We start from the raw sequence: 19,058 nt of genomic DNA on the forward strand, positions 1-19,058 counted from the left end.
AGCTCTGTGATAGAGAGGAGTCTGTGGTGGGGGGCTCTATGATGCAGGGGGGGGGTCTGGTGGGGGAGCTTTGTGATAGAGAGGAGTCTGTGGTGGGGGGCTCTGTGATGCAAGGGGGGGGGGGAGTCTGGTGAGGGAGCTCTGTGATAGAGAGGAGTCTGTGGTGGGGGGCTCTGTGATAGAGAGGAGTCTGTGGTGGGGGGCTCTATGATGCAGGGGGGGGTCTGGTGGGAGAGCTCTGTGATAGAGAGGAGTCTGTGGTGGGGGGCTCTGTGATGCAGGGGGGGGGGGAGTCTGGTGGGGGAGCTCTGTGATAGAGAGGAGTCTGTGGTGGGGGGCTCTGTGATAGAGAGGAGTCTGTGGTGGGGGGCTCTATGATGCAGGGGGGGGTCTGGTGGGAGAGCTCTGTGATAGAGAGGAGTCTGTGGTGGGGGGCTCTGTGATGCAGGGGGGGGGGAGTCTGGTGGGGGAGCTCTGTGATAGAGAGGAGTCTGTGGTGGGGGGCTCTGTGATAGAGAAGAGTCTGTTGTGGGGGGCTCTGTGATGCAGGGGGGGGGGAGTCTGGTTGGGGGGGGGGGTTCTGTGATAGAGAGGAGTCTGGGAAGCAGGAGGGGAGTCTGGTGGGGGGATCAGTGATGGTGAGGAGTCTGGCCCCCCAACAGCCTGAGATACAGTGAACTGCCCCCCTGTTTAAAAAGTTTGAGGGCCCCTGGTTTAGACTGTAAAGTATGTATTAGTGATGTTAGCCGCTTTCTTGAAACACTTAGCAGCACAAAAATAATTCCACGAGTCGGCTTGGTGTGAGATCAGGCAAGTGGAAAGGCGAAGCCAGGTGACTGGGGGATGAAGAAGAGAACAGATGGTGAAGGATCGCCCTTTTAAGAGCCAGCTGTGTGCCTGTCTGTATGTGTGTGTATGTGCGTCTGGCTGAGTAGCACGCTGGAAACTGTAGAAGGCACCTGATTGGCCGTGACTTAAGTTGTCTCCCCGCCTCTGACCGGGGGGGGGCGCCCTGATTGGGAGAAGCGGCCGGAGGTAAACAGAATAGAATGTCCCCTTGTGATAGAACCTATGGGAGCCGCATCCCATTGTGACGCGTGGGGTTCTGTTAAATTGTTACTGAGGCAGGAGAAATGCCTGAACCCTGAGAGTGGAAGGTGGAGGGGCGGGAGAGGGGGGAGTGAGTGAGTGAGGAGAGAGAGAAAAAAAAAGTGTGTGTGTCTCATATAGAGCTTTGTCTGAGATTTCATCACAGACTGTGTATGATTGAGGAGGATGCGTGTAGTGGTGGGGACAGTGAAGTAGACAAAGCACCTGGTTGTCCCCTTGTAGGGGGGAGACAATGGCGCGGGTTCGGTAGGTGCCACGTGTGGTGGTGTGGCGCGGCAGCACTCTTCTCTCACACACACACACAGAGAGAGAGACAAGTTTTGTGAAAGAAGGTAAAGAAGTGTGGTGCGGCAGTCAGTCAGACACAGGAGGGGCATTGTGTAGTAGAAGTGGGGAGGTCCCAGACTAGTGCTGTCTGATGAAGATGAGGGGCTGGGTGCCGCTCAGGAGGAGCACACACTCATAGCTCGCCTGCCTCTACGACTTGTCGTTGGATCCCTCTCTATACATTGGCAATGACAGCAGTCGCCTACACGGACTTGGTGGCTGCTCAGTGTCTGGTGTCCATCTCTAACCGTACGAGAGAACCTGAGGTAAGGGCTGACGACGAGGAGCCCACTACTCTACTAAGTCCACCAGCCGCCACAGAACACCTGAGCGAGCACCACCTCAGGACAATGGCCGAACCCCTGACTAAGGAGCACCATGACGGGGGACCGGGGGAAGCCTGGAAGGACTACTGCACCCTGCTCACCATAGCCAAGAGCCTGCTGGAGTTAAACAAGTACCGGCCCCTGCCCTCCCCGGACTACAGTGACGAGGAGCTCAGCTCGGACAGTGACGTGACCACAGAGTCCGGCCACAGCTACCACAGCGCTAGCAGCCGGACGGACTACAGCCCCGAAGCGGGCTCCACACAGCAGCCGCCACGCCCACCCAGCCCGGACACGCCCAGCTCCCCGCCACGCCCCGCCGGCTCCACTAGTGAAAAGAGGCACAGGTGTCCCTTTGCCGGCTGTGGCAAAGTCTATGGCAAATCTTCCCACCTTAAAGCCCATTACAGAGTGCACACAGGTCAGTACCCCCACCCACACACTAACCAGACAGGGACTACCTTTCCCTTTAATTGGGGGGGGGGGGTGATAGCACCAATGGCCACCTGTCTAGACAACATGGGTAGAACATCACATGGTGAGTTGGTGACACCACTTTCAGTCTAGAACCCCTTATACAGATTGGTAAACAAGGACACATTGTTAATGTCAAATGAGGACACGGGGACATGCTGAATATCTGCAGTGGTGGTTCCTTGAGGTGTGTCTCCAATCCAAGGCAGGTCAGGTTGATGTTTGCAGGTTGAGAATGTGGCTCTGTGTTATATCAAGGTACAAATGTGTGATTTGCCTAATTTAGCACATGGTAGGGGTCCATAGGACACCCTTTCCAGGAGATCTCCACTCAATGTGAGGTTACCAGAAGACTGGTGTCCCTGATCCCATCTTCTGTTCTCTACTGAGTGCTGGAGAATACTGCAGCATATTAAAAAAGTGTCGGGAATCCGAGGATGTCCCATGATTGGTGTCCTCCGACTCCCTTCCCCGGTGGCACCTTGACCCAAGCTAGTCAAACGAAGGGGTTGTGTCTCCTTCCAGTGAAGACATGCATGCTTTTGGCAACGTAGTTGTAGCGACGTGTTGCTGAGGTTGAAGGAGGTGGTTCCCGTGGATTCGGGGGAACACCCTTTGGTGACGCCTATATTTGTAACCCAGCCAACCGGTGGGTAGCCACCACTTACACGTGTATTGCAGCATGACGTCACACTAACAAGCAACCTATACCTGGGTTGGGTGCCATTCACTAAATGTAGAGATCTCCGGCAGGTGCATACCCATGTCCAGTTGCCACGGACGAGGCACTCGGCTATAAGTCCCATTCTTTTGGAAATGCCACATTTTTTCATAGCGATCTTAGTGCCGGGGCAATAGGACAGGGTTTAAGGGCATGTATCGGAGTGTTAGGCACTGAGCTCTAGTTAGCTGGTTCGGTCCCTGTAAAGTCTAGTGGTAAATCATTCAGAGACTTTACGTCAACAATATGTTCCCAAGCAGAGTCTATTTTTAGATTCAGCAGTTTTTTTTTTTTAAAGTATTTTTAGGAGCCTTTCCAGTCTTGGCAGTTTTGTATTTTTCTGTGTTTTTTTCCCTTGTTTGATTAAGAGCCAGCAGGGTAAGAGCGGACTGTCTAATCACATTCTTCATTATCTGCTTCCGCACTCCCATACCAAGTAGGTGACCTCATATTACCTCTTCCACTGAGACTGACTGAGGATATTGTGTTTCTGCTGTTCCACCGCCTGCGCTCAGACAGCATACACTGTATCTGAGACGCTCTATCTCCGAAAGCAGCCGAATCATGATGACATTATATACTACAGCACTTTATGTACATCATTTCTATACATTATTAGATGTGATGTAATTAAGGATGCTACCAGAAAATCCACATTTATCTGTATGTGCATGCTGTGTTTGGTTTCTCTCCCTTTTGCTGCTGTTCTCAGCACCAGTAAAAAGGCATGAATCAGAATAACCTTTATGATTCACATTGCAAGATAGAGCTTGATCTATATTCTGTCCTATCTTTTGGATTAAGGGTGTGGTGATTCATGGCATGACGTAGGAAAAAAAATAAATAAAATACAAATTGTGCTTTGAGATTAGAAAGCTCCATCTTGTTTGCATTTTAATCAGTTTGGATGACATTGCAGTTACCCTGCTACAACATGCCAAGTGTACCATAGATAGACCCAGAGTGAGAGGTGACATCACAGTGCTTTTAGCCTTAACACTTGCCAGTGTCAATTGTAGTTTTTAGGTCTTTTCTAGGCTGATCCTTTTTTTTTTTTTTTTTTGAAGGCATGTGAAATAAAACCAGAATGGCCGATTAGGAAGAATTTCTTATGGAATCCAGTGAAACCCAGAGCAATCATCTTTTGTTTTCATTGACCTAATTGGTTACAGTCAGGAAGGAGTAAAGGTTGGGTGTGTCTGTGGAAAAGTACAGCCTTGTTCACTTCTAACAGCTTCTCTAAAGAAGTTATGAAACAGCTGTGGGTGCAAACAAAGACTTTTTTTTTCTCCAAAGAATGCATCGTGCACATTCCAGTATGGTTATAGATTTTCAAGTATAAGGGGGTTGATTTACTTAAACTGGAGATGGCTAAATCCGGTGCAGCTCTGCATAGAAACCAATAAGCTTCCAAGTTTTTTTTGTCAAAGCTTAATTGAACAAGCTGAAGTTAAGAGCTGATTGGCTACCATGCACGGCTGCACCAGATTTTACACTCTCCGGTTTTAGTAAATCAACCCCAAGGTTTCCATAAGTGGTCATAAGGGATGGTCAATCTGAACCTAAGCTCTTCACTAGTGAGCCCCAGCATTTACAGCGAAGCTGTCTAGCTACGTTTTTTTTTTTTTTTTTACAATGCTCACGTGGTTTGTTTAGTATTTTTAATCACCGTTCTTCAACTGCTATCTGCACATTGATCTTATTAACATGTTAGTGTGCATGCTGTGCATGGCTATTTAAAGAACAGGGCTGACTGTGAAATCTAGTGTTGGGGCTCTTTGATATAGCTGTCCTATTGTATAGTCTTACCAGCTGCTACTTGATGTCACTTGTCCCAGTATTATGGATTGATCTATAAAATGATGCAGCTGATTGAGCAAAGGAGTGCTAATTATATCATAGGCCCTCATTTCTAAACAGTGATATAATGGTACTGGGTTGCAGTGCTGAGTGAGGTATGGGTCATGTGCAGAAAGGAACAAGATTATTGATGAGTCTGGATTTAGTCACGACTGTACAGCACTAGTCATGAACGAATGGAGTGTTTAAGTGGATGACTGCTGCATCATGAGATCAGGACAACTGTGGGAATTTATGACTGATCTATAGCAGTGTATATGGAGCTCTGACTAACGTCCACGTGTTCTAAGCAGGTAAAAGGGATCCTTTTGCATATACGTAAGGAAGCAACACAAGGCTTTACCATAGCTACTCTGATGTCTTTATTTCCTCTGTCATAGATATACATTATATATTGTTGTGGTAAGTGCTAGCATTATAGGGACATACTAAATAACCAACCTTTTTTGGCCTTTCTGGCATTTCGAAAGCAGGCCTGTTTTTGCAGGATTAAGTCCAGTAAGCCATAGCAACCATTCAACAATTAAAGCAGAGTTCCACCCAAAAATGAAACTTCCGCTTTAAGTGTTAGTGACCCTCTGACATGCCACATTTGGCATGTCATTTTTTTTGGGGAGGAGTGGGTTATTAGAGGCACCCAGCTCCCACTTCCTCCCCTGGCGCCGTGGTGGAGGAAGGAAGATCACCTCTCCCCCACTGCAATCTTCTGGGACACGTGACGGGTCCCAGAAGATTGCCCGGCCATTCGCAGTGTGGCACACACGTGCGCGCCCAGCTGTGAAGCCACAGCCAGTTGCCCACAGTTAGAATGCCAGCACCATGGAGAGGGAAGGGGGGAAGAGAAGCGAGGCTTCATGCACTCGCATCGCTGGACCGTGGGACAGGTGAGTGTCTGTTTATTAAAAGTCAGCAGCTACACTTTTTGTATCGGCTGACTTTTAAATGGGTGGAACTCCGCTTTAAGGATTTTAGCTTTCAATTTAAACTGAAAGGTGAAAGCTTATCAGCTGGTGGATAGCTGCATGTCATTGTACTTTGCATGTTATTGATTAGGCCTGTGCTTACTTTCCATAATTCAACCTTAAGATTTAGTGTTGATGCATATAAATGGAACTTATAGATTCCAGGGCACATCTCCTAGCTGTATGCTCTCACAGGACCCATCTCAATGGAGCAATATGTACCCATTTATGAAGTAATACTCTTTCCATGTTATTATGACTTTACTGATAGAAGAAAATATATTTTACATGTGTGTTGCAAAGGGACAGAAAACATAATATTTTGCTATTCCTAGGCCTGACCCCACTGTTTCTGGTCCCAAACTACTTTGGCAAAGGGGTATGCTTCTTTTGAACCTTGCCCTGAAATAAAATAAAGCAGTGTTTCTCAACTCCAGCCCTCAAGTACCCCCAACAGATCATGTTTTCAGGCCTGCCATTATTTTGTACGGGTGATTTGATCAGTTTCACTGCCTTAGTAATTACCACAGCCGTTTCATCTGAGGGAAATCCTGAAAACATGACCTGTTGGGGGTACTTGAGGACTGGAGTTGAGAAACATTGAAATAAAGGGTTTAGCTATTTCCACTCACACAGGATTTAGCTTATTTGTAGCCTGCGACGCTTTATCATTTAAAGGGAGCCAAGGGCTATATAAAGTGTAAGCCCTTCTCTTAAACCTCTAAAGAAGGGGTCTCCAAACCTCCTAAACAAAGGGCCAGTATACTGACCTTCAGACGTTAGGGAGGCCGGACTGTGTTCATTGGGAGTAGAGAGATACATCCCAGTGTCAGTGAGTGCAAAGAATGCCTCAGGCTTGGTGGTCAGTGGGAGGAGGAATAGTGTCCCATCATTGGTGTCAGTGGAAGAAGAAATAGTGCCCCATTAATGGTATTAGTGGGAAGAATAATGCCCCAACTTTGGTGTCAGTGGAAGGAATAGTGTTTCATCATTTGTGTCAGTGGAAGGAATCATGCCCTATTGGTGGTCAGTGGAAGGAAGGGTGCCTCATCATTGGTGTCAGTGGGGGGAATATTGTTCCATCGTTGGTGTCAGTGGAAGGAATAGTGTTTCATCATTGGTGTCAGTGGAAGGAATCATGCCCTATTGGTGGTCAGTGGAAGGAAGGGTTCCTCATCATTGGTGTCAGTGGGGGGAATATTGTTCCATCGTTGGTGTCAGTGGAAGGAATAGTGTTTCATCATTGGTGTCAGTGGAAGGAATCATACCCTATTGGTGGTCAGTGGAAGGAAGGGTGCCTCATCATTGGCGTCAGTGGGGGGAATATTGTTCCATCTTTGGTGTCAGTAAGAGAAGTGTTTCATCATTGGTGTCAGTGGAAGGAATCATGCCCCATCATTGGTGCCAGTGGAAGGATAGGTGCCTTATCATTGGTTTTAGTGGGGGCAATAGTGTTCTATCGTTGCTGTCAGTGGAAATAATAGTGCTTGTATCAGTGGGAGTAATAGTGCCCTAAGAGCCGGGTAAAGGCAAGCAAAGGGCCATATCTGGCTCACGGGCCACAGTTTGGAGACCACTGCTGTAATGCATGTACGAGGACAACTTTTTTTCTAAGGTATTTGATGAAGATAATAACCATAGAATAGAAAAGTTATCTGTAGCAGCATGTAGCAAACTAAAAAAACATTCTTTCCCAGAGTGGCTGATGTCACTCAAGGATGTGAAAAAATGGCTACTTTAGCATCTATAAACGCTAAAGTACTTGTATCACTAAAAAAAAAAGATAAAGCAAGATTTGTTCTTAATTCCCACATGCACGTACCTTCAGAACATTACAAAAGTGCCACAGGACATTTAAAACTTTAATCTGCTGCTCTAATCTGCAACCATTGACAATTCTTAGAAGGCCATCCCACCCCCTTTTACACTTTATCATATTGTCCACTGAAGATTCCATGTCTGACATAGGACAAGCATGCAGAAGAGGGGATTATTTAATGTTAGAATTTACTATAGGGGTTAGGTCAGATAAAGGGTTGATGTTAACCTTTCAGTAAAAAAAAATCGATAAAGAGTATCCTTCAGTGCCTGTATCTCTTTTTACCATTTCTTCTGTGCCACATAAAATACCCTTCATATTTCTGCCAAGTCATGGACATTTGTCAACAAAGCCAAGCATTATTATTAATTGTACACTAAATAGTAAACAGGAAGGCAAAGACAGCAAACAAGAGAAGTTCTGAGCCTCTCTCTGCTAAAAAAAAAAAAAGTGTAAGAGTAGGTAGAAATAGAGTTAAGTTTTTGGTATTGTTTAGGGAGCTTGATGGCATTGTACTGATTTGGTACTAAAAACCCCATGCCAAAAACAAATTTACCAAATAGTAAATTTGGGGGGGGGGGGGCAGGCAGTCTTCAACATTACAAGAAAGTAACAACATTTGAAGATTAGAGTGGATGAAGTTTTGGCGGTCCTATGGTGAGACCTTACTACAATATGTGACCTCTCTAAATGCCTGATTCTAATAGCTGTCAGATGTACTCTAAACCTTTACATATACCCAGTGATGTGACTAGCCTCGGGTCATGCTGAGATGAAACAAATCCTCCTAAATAAATTGTACCTGTTTATCTGCAGTCTTCTCTATGTCCGTTCAAAATGCAGAAATTATAAAAGTTGCTAGAGCTGTCAGAAAAAAGGGGGCAGAGAGCTGATGTTACACTCTGCAGAGTTCAGTGAGGAGAGCCTTGGGAGCTGATTGGAGGGAAGAGACACCCCTCCCCCCATCACACAGCACACAGGTATAGAGCTGAGGCTGTCAATCAGCTGGAGATTCCCCCCCCATCACCTTTTTTTCTCTTGGTGTCAGGAAAACTTGTCAGAAGTGGCTCATGCAAATAGCAGAGGAAGGAAGCACACTATAGGAAGGAAGGAAGGAAGGAAGTACACACTATATAGGGATATGCTTTATTCATTTTTTCATGTCTGAGGTCTACAACCACATTAAGGTCCAGTGTTGACCAGCTTTTAGCTTGTGTCAAAGGGCAAATGCAGCTTGCATTTGACATCAGTTTGATATGATTCAGAATTCATTGACAAGTGCATTTGACTAGCAATTGACCTCCTGACCTGCATTTGACTTCATTCATGCTGTTTTTTTATATTTCTAACAGCTTGTATGGTAAAGTAATATTGATGCAAATTAAAGGTCGTTGACACAGGCCCGAAAGGTTAACCTGTCACAAAGAACACGTGTGTATAGACTCTGAAAGGCACAACCCATTCCATTACTCATGTGCTTATGTGTATGCTTTTTTGAGATCCTGATGGGTAGAGGGCTGTAACAGTACAGGTCCTCCTATTTTGGTAAGTGGAGTAATTACTTCTTCAGTGAGGAGAACAAATGCCTTTTCCATGGAGCTTTATCACCTTTAAACTTTGTTTAGCTATACACAGTTTCCTGATAAGATTTCAGGGTACAGAAAATTTAATTTTGCAGCTTGCTTATACTTCTAGTGGGTTCTGTTTTTTCTCTTTTTTAGGTAATTCTTTTTTGCCCCCATAGGTGAACGTCCTTTTCCATGCACATGGCCAGACTGCCTTAAAAAATTCTCTCGATCTGATGAGCTGACCCGCCATTATCGGACCCACACAGGCGAGAAGCAGTTTCGATGTCCCCTGTGCGAGAAGCGGTTCATGAGGAGTGACCACTTGACCAAGCATGCCCGTCGCCACACAGATTTCCATCCCAGCATGATCAAAAGATCCAAGAGGTCCAACTCAGCCTTCATCTGAATACTGCATCTTTGAGTCAACAAAGCTGTTACACGAAAATTTCGGCTGCTGTACATATCATCTTTTTGCATCTTTTCGAAAGAAATGTAGCAGTTTCAAAATCCATGCTTCTGCAGCAGTTATATTAAAGGAAAATGCTGCCCGGTTTCTTTTGGTGGCACACGACTCTAGGTATTTTTTGTAGTGGTGTAATCTGTACCATCACGGTTTTGACTGTAAGATCTTTTGTGCTTGCGCTGGCATGAATATGTGTTTATGAAATAGAAACCACAATGGATCAGCTTTACATTAGTGAAAGAAGTACGAGAACATGTGCTTACAAATATAAAGGGAATACTTTTTTGTTTCTTTTTTTGATGAAACCGTATGGTATTTGGAACATATACATCTTATGAAGCGAGCAGGTATAGAGTATACTTGAACCTGGTTTCTTGTGGATTATTGTCTTACAATGTCTTGAAATATGTGTTTTATTGTTGATGGAATACTAGTCTCCCACTATTATGGACCTCATCAGTCACCTAGTTTGACTTGACTCATAAGGTGCACTTTGTAGGACCAGCGCCATCCCTTATTCCTTGGAGCATGGTGGACAGTGATGGAACTAAAGTACACTAAGGACTGGAAAGCTTAGAGGATGAAAGCCTTGTTGTTTTACCTATCATGTCATAGGTTGATAAAGCTGTTAATGGGAGATGCAATACTCAGTAATCATACTGTATATAGTTTGCAGTATCTTAAGATAAATGTCTTTCCATGGATATATTCACACCTTACCTAACTTTTGGGCAGACTGTCTCTACGTCTGCTTTGAGTGCATCTGTTGAAGAATGACACAAAGCTCCACAGAAGACTGAAAGAACTTATATGCCTTTTACCCTGCAAGTTTAGAATAATATCAGAGGGTAATTTTATTACACCTGTAGGTTGCTATGCACATTTTATATCTCACATAGCAACGATGAACAGTTTTTGCAAAACCAGAATGTTTGATTCAGCTTTTGACAGAGGCGATGCCATCTTTTCAGTGCTTTATGAGACTAAGCACTGGAACACTGGGCAGTGCAAACATGCAAGTAGTCTTTTCCAGGCAAATGGTCTGTCACTGCATCCACTACAGTATCGCACTTTCTGATTGTGTGACGGCACTCTGCATGTACAGACTGACAGAAAGTGTCATTCTTTTAAAATGCGTCACAATTGTGTCATTTAGGTTCTTGATCTAATTATTCAATTCACGTTTACATAACTTCATTTGGTAGCCAGAAGCACCAAATGGAATGAAGACTTTTTTGCACCTTATGTTTCCTATTTCACATGACGCCTATAGACTTTTTCCATACCGGAGAGGCTGCTTATTGGTGTAGTAGGCCTCTCCAGCTGCGAGGGGGGGATAACTATGCAGAATCTAGCCAGACAGGCGGTTTACAAATTTATGTATCTGTACTTAAAAAGTTAAGTTCATTCCACAGTATAAGCACTCCAATCATTCTTTTTTGAAATAATAGAAAGGACTGTTGTGACTAACTCCACACTATCAGCTATTTGCCTTATAGCTATCCTACTAATTAAATTATAGGGGTGCCATATCACAAGGCATTACTAACAAGGCCAGTCAGGTTTTGTACATGATGTTTCTGATTCACTTAGCCTTTAAAAGCATTACATATATGCACGGGGATAAAATATTAGCTGTAGTTCTGAACCCCTTCAAAAAATATTATATTTGCCCTTGGGACAGTTTTATAATCATGCAAGTGCCAAGGGTCTCCCTTTTTATAACATTTTGTACAATTTTCACAGGCCTTTAGTGCCTCCTTTATTTGGTGTCTTTCAGATTTTTTTTTTCCAGCTGGAAGTGCATCTAATGGAGTCTAATGCACACGCAGATAAGTGTAAGTTACTGGTAAAAAAAAGGTTAAAATTCAGATTTAAAGGGCCAGAAAACCTAGAATACAAGAATAATAATATAAAAGACATCTGAATAATAGCCACAGTCAGTCAAAATACGGCATATTCTGCAAGGCAGGACAAAGAGCAGGTCTGAAGTGCAAATTGCAGTAACTCATTGCAGTAAGTTGTATTACAGTGTACTGAAATTATATTGCTGAATGCTGGGAACATTTTTGTATTTCTTATTGCTCAAAGATGAATTCAGGCTGGTACTATGAGGTACTGCACTTTGCTGTTTGGTCAGTCTTATTGAATATGCCTGTATATTTTGAGATAGTGTTCTGTTTGCAGGCAGAGCTATTTTGAATTGCACAGCTGACTTCCTGTCTTAGAGCCCTTGCACACTGGGGCGGGGGGCGGCGTCGGCGGTAAAACGCCGCTATTATTAGCGGCGTTTCACCGTCGGTATGCGGCCGCTTGCGGGGCGGTTTTACCCCCCGCTAGCGGCCGAGAAAGGGTTAAATACCACCGCGAAGCGCCTCTGCAGAGGCGCTTTGCCGGCGGTATAGCCGCGCCGTCCCATTGATTTCAATGGGCAGGAGCGGTAAAGGAGCGGTATACACACCGCTCCTTCACCGCTCCGAAGATGCTGCTGGCAGGACTTTTTTTACCGTCCTGCCAGCGCATCGCTCCAGTGTGCAAGCCCTCGGGGCTTGCACACTGGAATGAAAGCAGCGGCACTTTCGGGGCGGTTTTCAGGCGCTATTATTAGCGCAATAGCGCCTGCAAACCGCCCCAGTGTGCAAGGGCTCTTATAGTCAGCCTATTATCAGCTTGACTTGGATGATAACATTAGAGGCTGCACAGTCTATGCTTGTGCAATGCATAATATACTTTGTTAAAGTAAGGCTGGGTTCACATATATGCAAATTAGATATGTTTTAAACCACATCCAATTTGCATGACCTGAATGTAACTGACTCATAATGGAGCTGGTTCACACATGTCCAGGGCAGCCGCGGTGGGGTTTGAAAAAAGGGTCCTGTGTGTTTTTGGGTCCGGTTTAGGTGCAAAAATTCAGGCAATAATTCACACCTGAATCGGTGAACAGAAAAGCACCAGACCCCAGATTTCAACCCGCAGCCACACATATGTGAACTCGGCCTAAGAGGCTTTATGTAGGTATTTGTGCATTAATAATACAACTGCTTTAATTTGAGTGTTTAATTGCATTTTCCCCCCATTATCACAATTTAAATATCAATAATTAGAGGGGCAGTGGAAAGAAAATATTTATTTTTCACTGAAAAGGTGTTTTTTTTTTTTTTTAAGGACACTTCAAAAGCAATTAGAGTCATGTTAGATTTTAAAAAGAACTAAATTATCAAATGTAATCCTTCTCGTTTACTGGTGAAACAATTTGAGGTACAGCACAGTAGGCACTTTGGTTTTCTATTTTATTTAATATGTATCCTTGACCAGAAATTATTATTATATCGTGTGCAATCTTTTGTTTGTCATTAGGCCATAAAAAAACTGTTGCAAAAAAAAAGAAAAAAAAATTCAACAACAACACTACAGTTCAATAAACTATGAAACCGGAATGTCAGGAAAAAATAACATTATACACTTTCTACCTCTGTTTCAGTTTTTGAAACACCTACCGTAATTCTTTATTCCGTATAGCTGAGTAATTCTTCCAGTCAAGGTAGCCAGATTGAAAAAAAAAAAAAAATTGTATGGTTTGGTTTAACGATTTTCTGTTTTACTGCCAGGGGCAGCATGTGGTTTTAGTGGGAGATCTTTTAAAAAGGCTAAATGAGGACAACTGCAAGCATTTCTGGTTTTGCACATTGAGCAGAAAGAAAAGAAAAAAAACTTAACGTCATCAACAAGCACAAATTATATACAGTGACTTATGAAAATAAAGAAAGAAACTTGTGGGGTTTTTTGCATTCATGTTCAAACACAAGCACCCCTTATTCTGTATGTAATTGTTGCAGATAAGATTTGTTTTTCAAGATAAAATGATGTTTGTCTGTTAAGTATTTGACATAAGATCTTTGAGCATTGTATTTACAGCGTCCTGACTTGCTTTAAGGTGTATAGAAATATTACAGGTTTAAATTGGATTTATAGTGGTTAAGTATGACAACTTGTATAAATAGAGCTTCAACATGTTTCAGCTTATAAGTACAAAAAAAAAAACACATCATCATTATAAGTTTAAGATAAGTGAACTTTAGTCTAAGTGACGTTAAGGAAATGTTTATTTTGTGATTGAATTACAAAGCATGTGTCTTTACCACTTCTGAAACCAACATTTTTATAACATTTTATAACATTTTGCTGTGGCTTTAAATCGAATGGAGCTGCCTTTGCTCCATAATGTCAGATTCAGGAATTCTAATACATTTTCTCATGCATGTTCCTGTTCTACAGAATTACATCATCATGCTTATTTTTTTAACACAACTGTATGTAATGCTCAGTACAAGACTAGCAAAACGTAGTAAACATTCCATGAAAGTAAACCAAACATAGCCCTCGAGTGGCAGAAGAAATCAAACCATACGTATGAGTCAACACTTTTTCTTAACTACAGTACAGCCTCTAGTCATTATCACTGTAGGAAAGTGACTTTGGGCAGTGAATGCCCAAACAGTCGTCCTTCTGTATACTTGCATTTTTTAATCAATTGGACTTTTTGCTTTTTCTCAACTCCACATATGGTTTTATTTTTCTTCTTGTGTTAGCTGCTATAGGCATCAAGCTTGACAGAAAATTTGTGAATTGAAACTCATGCCTTAAAGCCCAACTGAACATTCCGTTTAAATCAGCTAAATACATTCTAGGTGCATTAAAACAAAAGGTGTGCAGAGCCTTAAAGTTTGTTGTGTGCATACAGCAACCACAGCATACAGCAACCACAGCCTGAGTAAAAAAGCCTGTCCCCTGCTGTAGAGTAGGACCCTTGTTTTGTGTGTGGAAACAGTAATCTCTTTGTAGAGGTGTGACGCCCTGTGCGTAATCAGACCTAGAGCTCTGTAATCAGTAAAAGTTGATGCTCCCTGCTGATTGGAGAGCTCAAGGTCTGACTCAGCAGGGCATGTGTCAGACCTTTGCAGAGAGACCACTGTTTCTATACAGAGAGGTACGATTCTTCTCTACATCTTGGCAGGGGACAGGCTTTTAACTCAAGATGTGGCTGCTTTGTAAAGAAAGCTAAATTTAAGACTTCCCACACATTTTTTTATTAATGCACCAGGAAAACATTTAGCCAGTTTAAACTTGTTCAATTGGGTGTTAATTCTTTGGTTGCTTAGACAATAGTTACCGTATAAAAGGAAATATGCCTTTAGTATATGGAAGAGACGTTTTAGACATAAAATCAATAAGTTGCAGAAGTATTCTTTAAAATAGAAGGCGAGTAGAAGATGTTGTCTATATCAACCTATCATGCATTTAAAATGTTTTTGAGATGAATATAAAATAACGATCATTGTTTTGTCTTTCAGGAACCTAGGTGATAAGAAACCTTGAATTCTATTCCATACTTCCCCATGTACAGGCCCTAATTTAAAAACAAAATTTTAATAAGATAACTATTGATGCCTCCAGAATGATATTGATGATCATCCTGGTTAAAGATCAAGTCTACACGGTAGAGAATGCTAAAAACATCCAATCCTGTTTTGTTAATTTTGTTTTTGAATGTTCGGGCCATCACCTCCACTGTAAAGAATACCTTAGTTTATAAGCAGTGATCACTGGCCACTATTATCTGCTGTCTATACCTTAAAGGATTTTTCTGCTTGTACCTACACAAAAAAGGGTGCCTTTATTTAAATAACTTAATTTGCTTAAAAAGGTTTGACATGGACAGTTGTTATATGAAAGTGAAACGTATAAATGCTAAAAAGTTAACAAAAAAAAACCCAAAAAAAATGGCACAGTATAGTTAAAAGAAATCGACACCGCCTTGAAGGATGTTCTTTTAGGACTTCCTAATACAGAATAATCAGTTACATCAAGTAAAAAAATGGTAAAAATTAATCCATAAGATTTTTAAATAAATGAAAAAAATCTTGTTGATTGGCTAAATATATCTAAAAAATAGATTTAGCTGGGCGTGTTTCATGTTTTTTTTGGTGTTTTTTTTAAATATGCTTGCCTAGAGCGGCCTTATTAACCACTTCAGCCCCGGAAGGATTTACCCCCTTCCTGACCAAGCCCTTTTTTGCGATACGGCACTGCGTCGATTTAACTGACAGTTGTGCGACGTTGTACCCAAACAAAATTGACGTCCCTTTTTTCCCACAAATAGAGCTTTCTTTTGGTGGTATTTGATCACCTCTGTGGTTTTTATTTCTTGCGCTATAAACAAAAAAAAAAGCGACAATTTTGAAAAAAAAGCAATATTTTTTACTTTTTGCTATAATAAATAGCCCCCAAAAAGTATATAAAAAAAAAAATTTCTTCCACAGTTTAGGCCGATATGTATTCTACATATTTTTGGTAAAAAAATATCGCAATAAGCATATATTGATTGGTTTGCGCAAAAGTTATCGCGTCAACAAAATAGGGGGATAGATTTATGGCATTTTTATTATTAGTAATGGCGGCGATCTGCGATTTTTATCGTGACTGCGACATTGCGGTGGACAGATCGGACACTTTTGACACTATTTTGGGACCATTGGCATTTATAAGACGATCAGTGCTATAAAAATGCACTGATTACTGTGGAAATGTCACTGGCAGGGAAGGGGTTAAACACTAGGGCAATCAAGGGGTTAACTGTGTTCCCTCAGCATGTTCTAACTGTAGGGGGGATGGGCTCACTAGAACATGACAGATCACTGCTTCCGATCACTGGGAGCAGTAGAACCCTGTCATGTGGCTAGGCAGAACAGGGAAATGCCTTGTTTACATAGGCATCTCTCCGTTCTGCCTCTCCGTGCTGCAATCATGGGCCACCAGCGGACATCGAGTCCGCGGGCGTGCACCTGCTAGCCGCGGATGACGCAGCAAAGTACGGGTACGTTGTTTTGCGCACTCGTACCACTTTGCCGACGTATATCGGCCTGAGCCAGTCGGCAAGTGGTTAATAGAAACAAAATGTCAATATTGATGTTCCCTGGATAAGGCCCGATTCACACTGGTGGGATATAGGATCCGATTTGTGAGAGCATAAAGTCGCATGGCATGTCAAATTAAATGTTTCACTATGAGAACCGTCTTAACTGATCCGACACAAGTCGGTTCCTGCACTACTTTGGTCCGACTTTGATATGACTTCAATGCCATAGAGTGTAAAAGTCACATTAAGATGGATTGAAGTTGCAGGGCAAAGCAACTTTCATGTCGGAGCAGTGTGAATCTGGGCTGAAAATAGGAGGCCTTCATTTTGACATTTTTTTTAAAATACGGATCTCTTAAAGGGGTTGTAAACCCTTGTGTTTTTTCACCTTAATGCATCCTATGCTTCTGGCACTGAGTAGCCTCCCCGCTTTTTACTCACCTGAGCCCGTTCGTTTCCCCGCCGGAGACACGCTCTACCTCTCTGGCCAGGGTTCTCGGCTCTTGATTGGATAGATTGATAGCAGTGCAGCCATTGGCTCCCGCTGCTGTCAAATCCAATAACCCAGGGGGCGGGGCCGAGTCTGGCATTCAGTGTCTATGGACACAAATGCTGGACTCGGGAGCATGCCCGCACGGTAACCCCCAGGGAGAGCGCTTTACCGATGCCCCCAGAAGACGATGATCGGGGCCACTCTGTGCAAAACTAACTGCACAGTGGAGGTAAGTATGATATGTTTGTTAGTTAAAAAAAACAAACAAGGGTTTACAACCCCTTTAAACAAGTTTTACTAGGGCTGGATCTCAGACAGCATGGAGGTAAGTGCATTTAAAACATTACACTTACCTCCTTGCTGTCTGAGATCCAGCTCTACTAAAACTTTGCCCGAATTGCAGTGGTACTGCTAGTTCAGTGCTTTCAGTCTTCCTACTTCTTGTCCCTCCTTTTTATATGGAATTAATTGCAGCAATAGAAGTCTAAAAGTTACCAACTCCATTTACAAAATAGCAAGGCCCAGAAGTAGAAGGCATCAGAAAAAGAAGCATTGTTTTAAAGGTACTTCTGCAGTTACAGTTTTGGACAGGTGTATCTCAAACAGGACAGTATGAAGGTAAGTGTAATTAACACATAACTCTTCCTTCTGCTTTCCTGGATCACTGCTTTAAACATGTTCAGCGATATCTGATGTTTTCTAAATGTGTTTTATGTCCCTTCCCTTCTGTGAAACTATTAATTGAGCACGCCAATATCAACATTTTTTATATGAACTTACTTTTGGCCAAATCAGCATAGAAAAAGTGCTGAGAATGAGACTCCCTGCCTCACTCAAAGAGAGTGTACTTTTAAGTTAGTACGTGGAGGGACCTGCAACAGGATATTTACACTAAATAAAATTAGACTTAAAATGCAAATGTGTGTGGAGTATCTATATAGAATTCTGCAATAAAATTAGGACCATGATGGAGCAAATATGTTTTAAACTGTATATGGGACAAATATAATCCATTATTGTATATTTTGCTTTGCAGCAACAAGGATTTCTTTTTTAGAAAAGGGAAAACTGGTATTCCACTGGAGATTAGTACCAGAAACTTGTAATTAGAGGCCTCACATGATTTTAAAGCACCATCTTTACTGGCAAAACTGTTTTCTTTGGAAATTGTTATATAATAATATGGAGGTCCTGCAGAGTTCTTGTGGCCAGTGATCTGTAGCATGCTGCTGAGTTATGAACCTTAAATGTCATGAATCTAACAATTTTGTTATCGCACTCTATAGGAAAAGAAAAGATCATTATGTATTGTTGAGAATTAAAAAAAAGTTTGAATAATTGATTTTGCGACAACAGATATTGTAAAGGACATTAAATCATGAAGAATTACATATTGGAAATTCCAGTTCTGTTTGATCCAATCATCTTACGTTTAATCTTCCAGAATGGATGCTGCCCAAGCACCAGTTCTGAAAGAGTGGTAAGATATTACGAAGGTTAAATGCAGATCAATAACTTGCAATTTTCTAGCATAGTCATTTCTGCAACTGTTTAATTTTTACAATGTTTTTGTATAGTTTCATAAGTTATTTCTGCTGTCTTTTTGGTTTTGGAAAGCAAATGGAATTGTTTAATGAAATGGTAGAACAACCCTATTTTGTACAAGTGTATATAAATTGTTCCAATAAAAAATGCCATTCAAATATTCATCAGTTTTGTCAAATGTCCTTCTGTTAAAAGAAGCATTTATAACAAAGTAATTTATCTTTAAGGTGACACAGTAGTGATCAATAAGGAAAAATGTCAAGGGTTTTATAGCGGTCTTACTGCAATGCAATGGTGTGAATGAACCCTTAATCTCCCGCAGAGCAGGCACACAGAGCTCCATATGGGGTCAGTAAGAGAGCAATAGGAGTGTTCTTCAGGGAGCCTGTGCTGAGTAACTTCCTCTCTCTTGCTCTACTACTACTTGCATCTTCACATTCAGACTTTTAAAGTCGTTTTGAATTGGATTGG

The 19,058-nt window shown here is 42.3% G+C and overlaps 1 protein-coding gene across 1 annotated transcript; it reads left to right on the forward strand.

Annotated features, from left to right (window-relative positions):
• Positions 1–1,111: 1,111 nt before the first annotated feature.
• Positions 1,112–18,751, forward strand: KLF9 (KLF transcription factor 9). The gene is made up of 2 exons (XM_073634564.1): positions 1,112–2,184; positions 9,344–18,751. The coding sequence occupies exons 1-2, from the start codon at positions 1,626–1,628 to the stop codon at positions 9,571–9,573; spliced, it is 789 nt and encodes a 262-aa protein (XP_073490665.1). The 5' UTR covers positions 1,112–1,625; the 3' UTR covers positions 9,574–18,751.
• Positions 18,752–19,058: the final 307 nt, after the last annotated feature.

Source organism: Aquarana catesbeiana, linkage group LG01 (assembly GCF_042186555.1).
Source record: "Aquarana catesbeiana isolate 2022-GZ linkage group LG01, ASM4218655v1, whole genome shotgun sequence".
NCBI lineage: Eukaryota > Metazoa > Chordata > Amphibia > Anura > Ranidae > Aquarana > Aquarana catesbeiana.

Excerpts from the sequence above, each read along its gene's own strand:
- KLF9 (XM_073634564.1), top strand. The coding sequence starts at position 1,626 with ATGACAGCAGTCGCCTACACGGACTTGGTGGCTGCTCAGTGTCTGGTG. Across the intron at positions 2,185-9,343 it reads CCATTACAGAGTGCACACAG|GTGAACGTCCTTTTCCATGC; the intron begins GTCAGTACCCCC and ends TTGCCCCCATAG.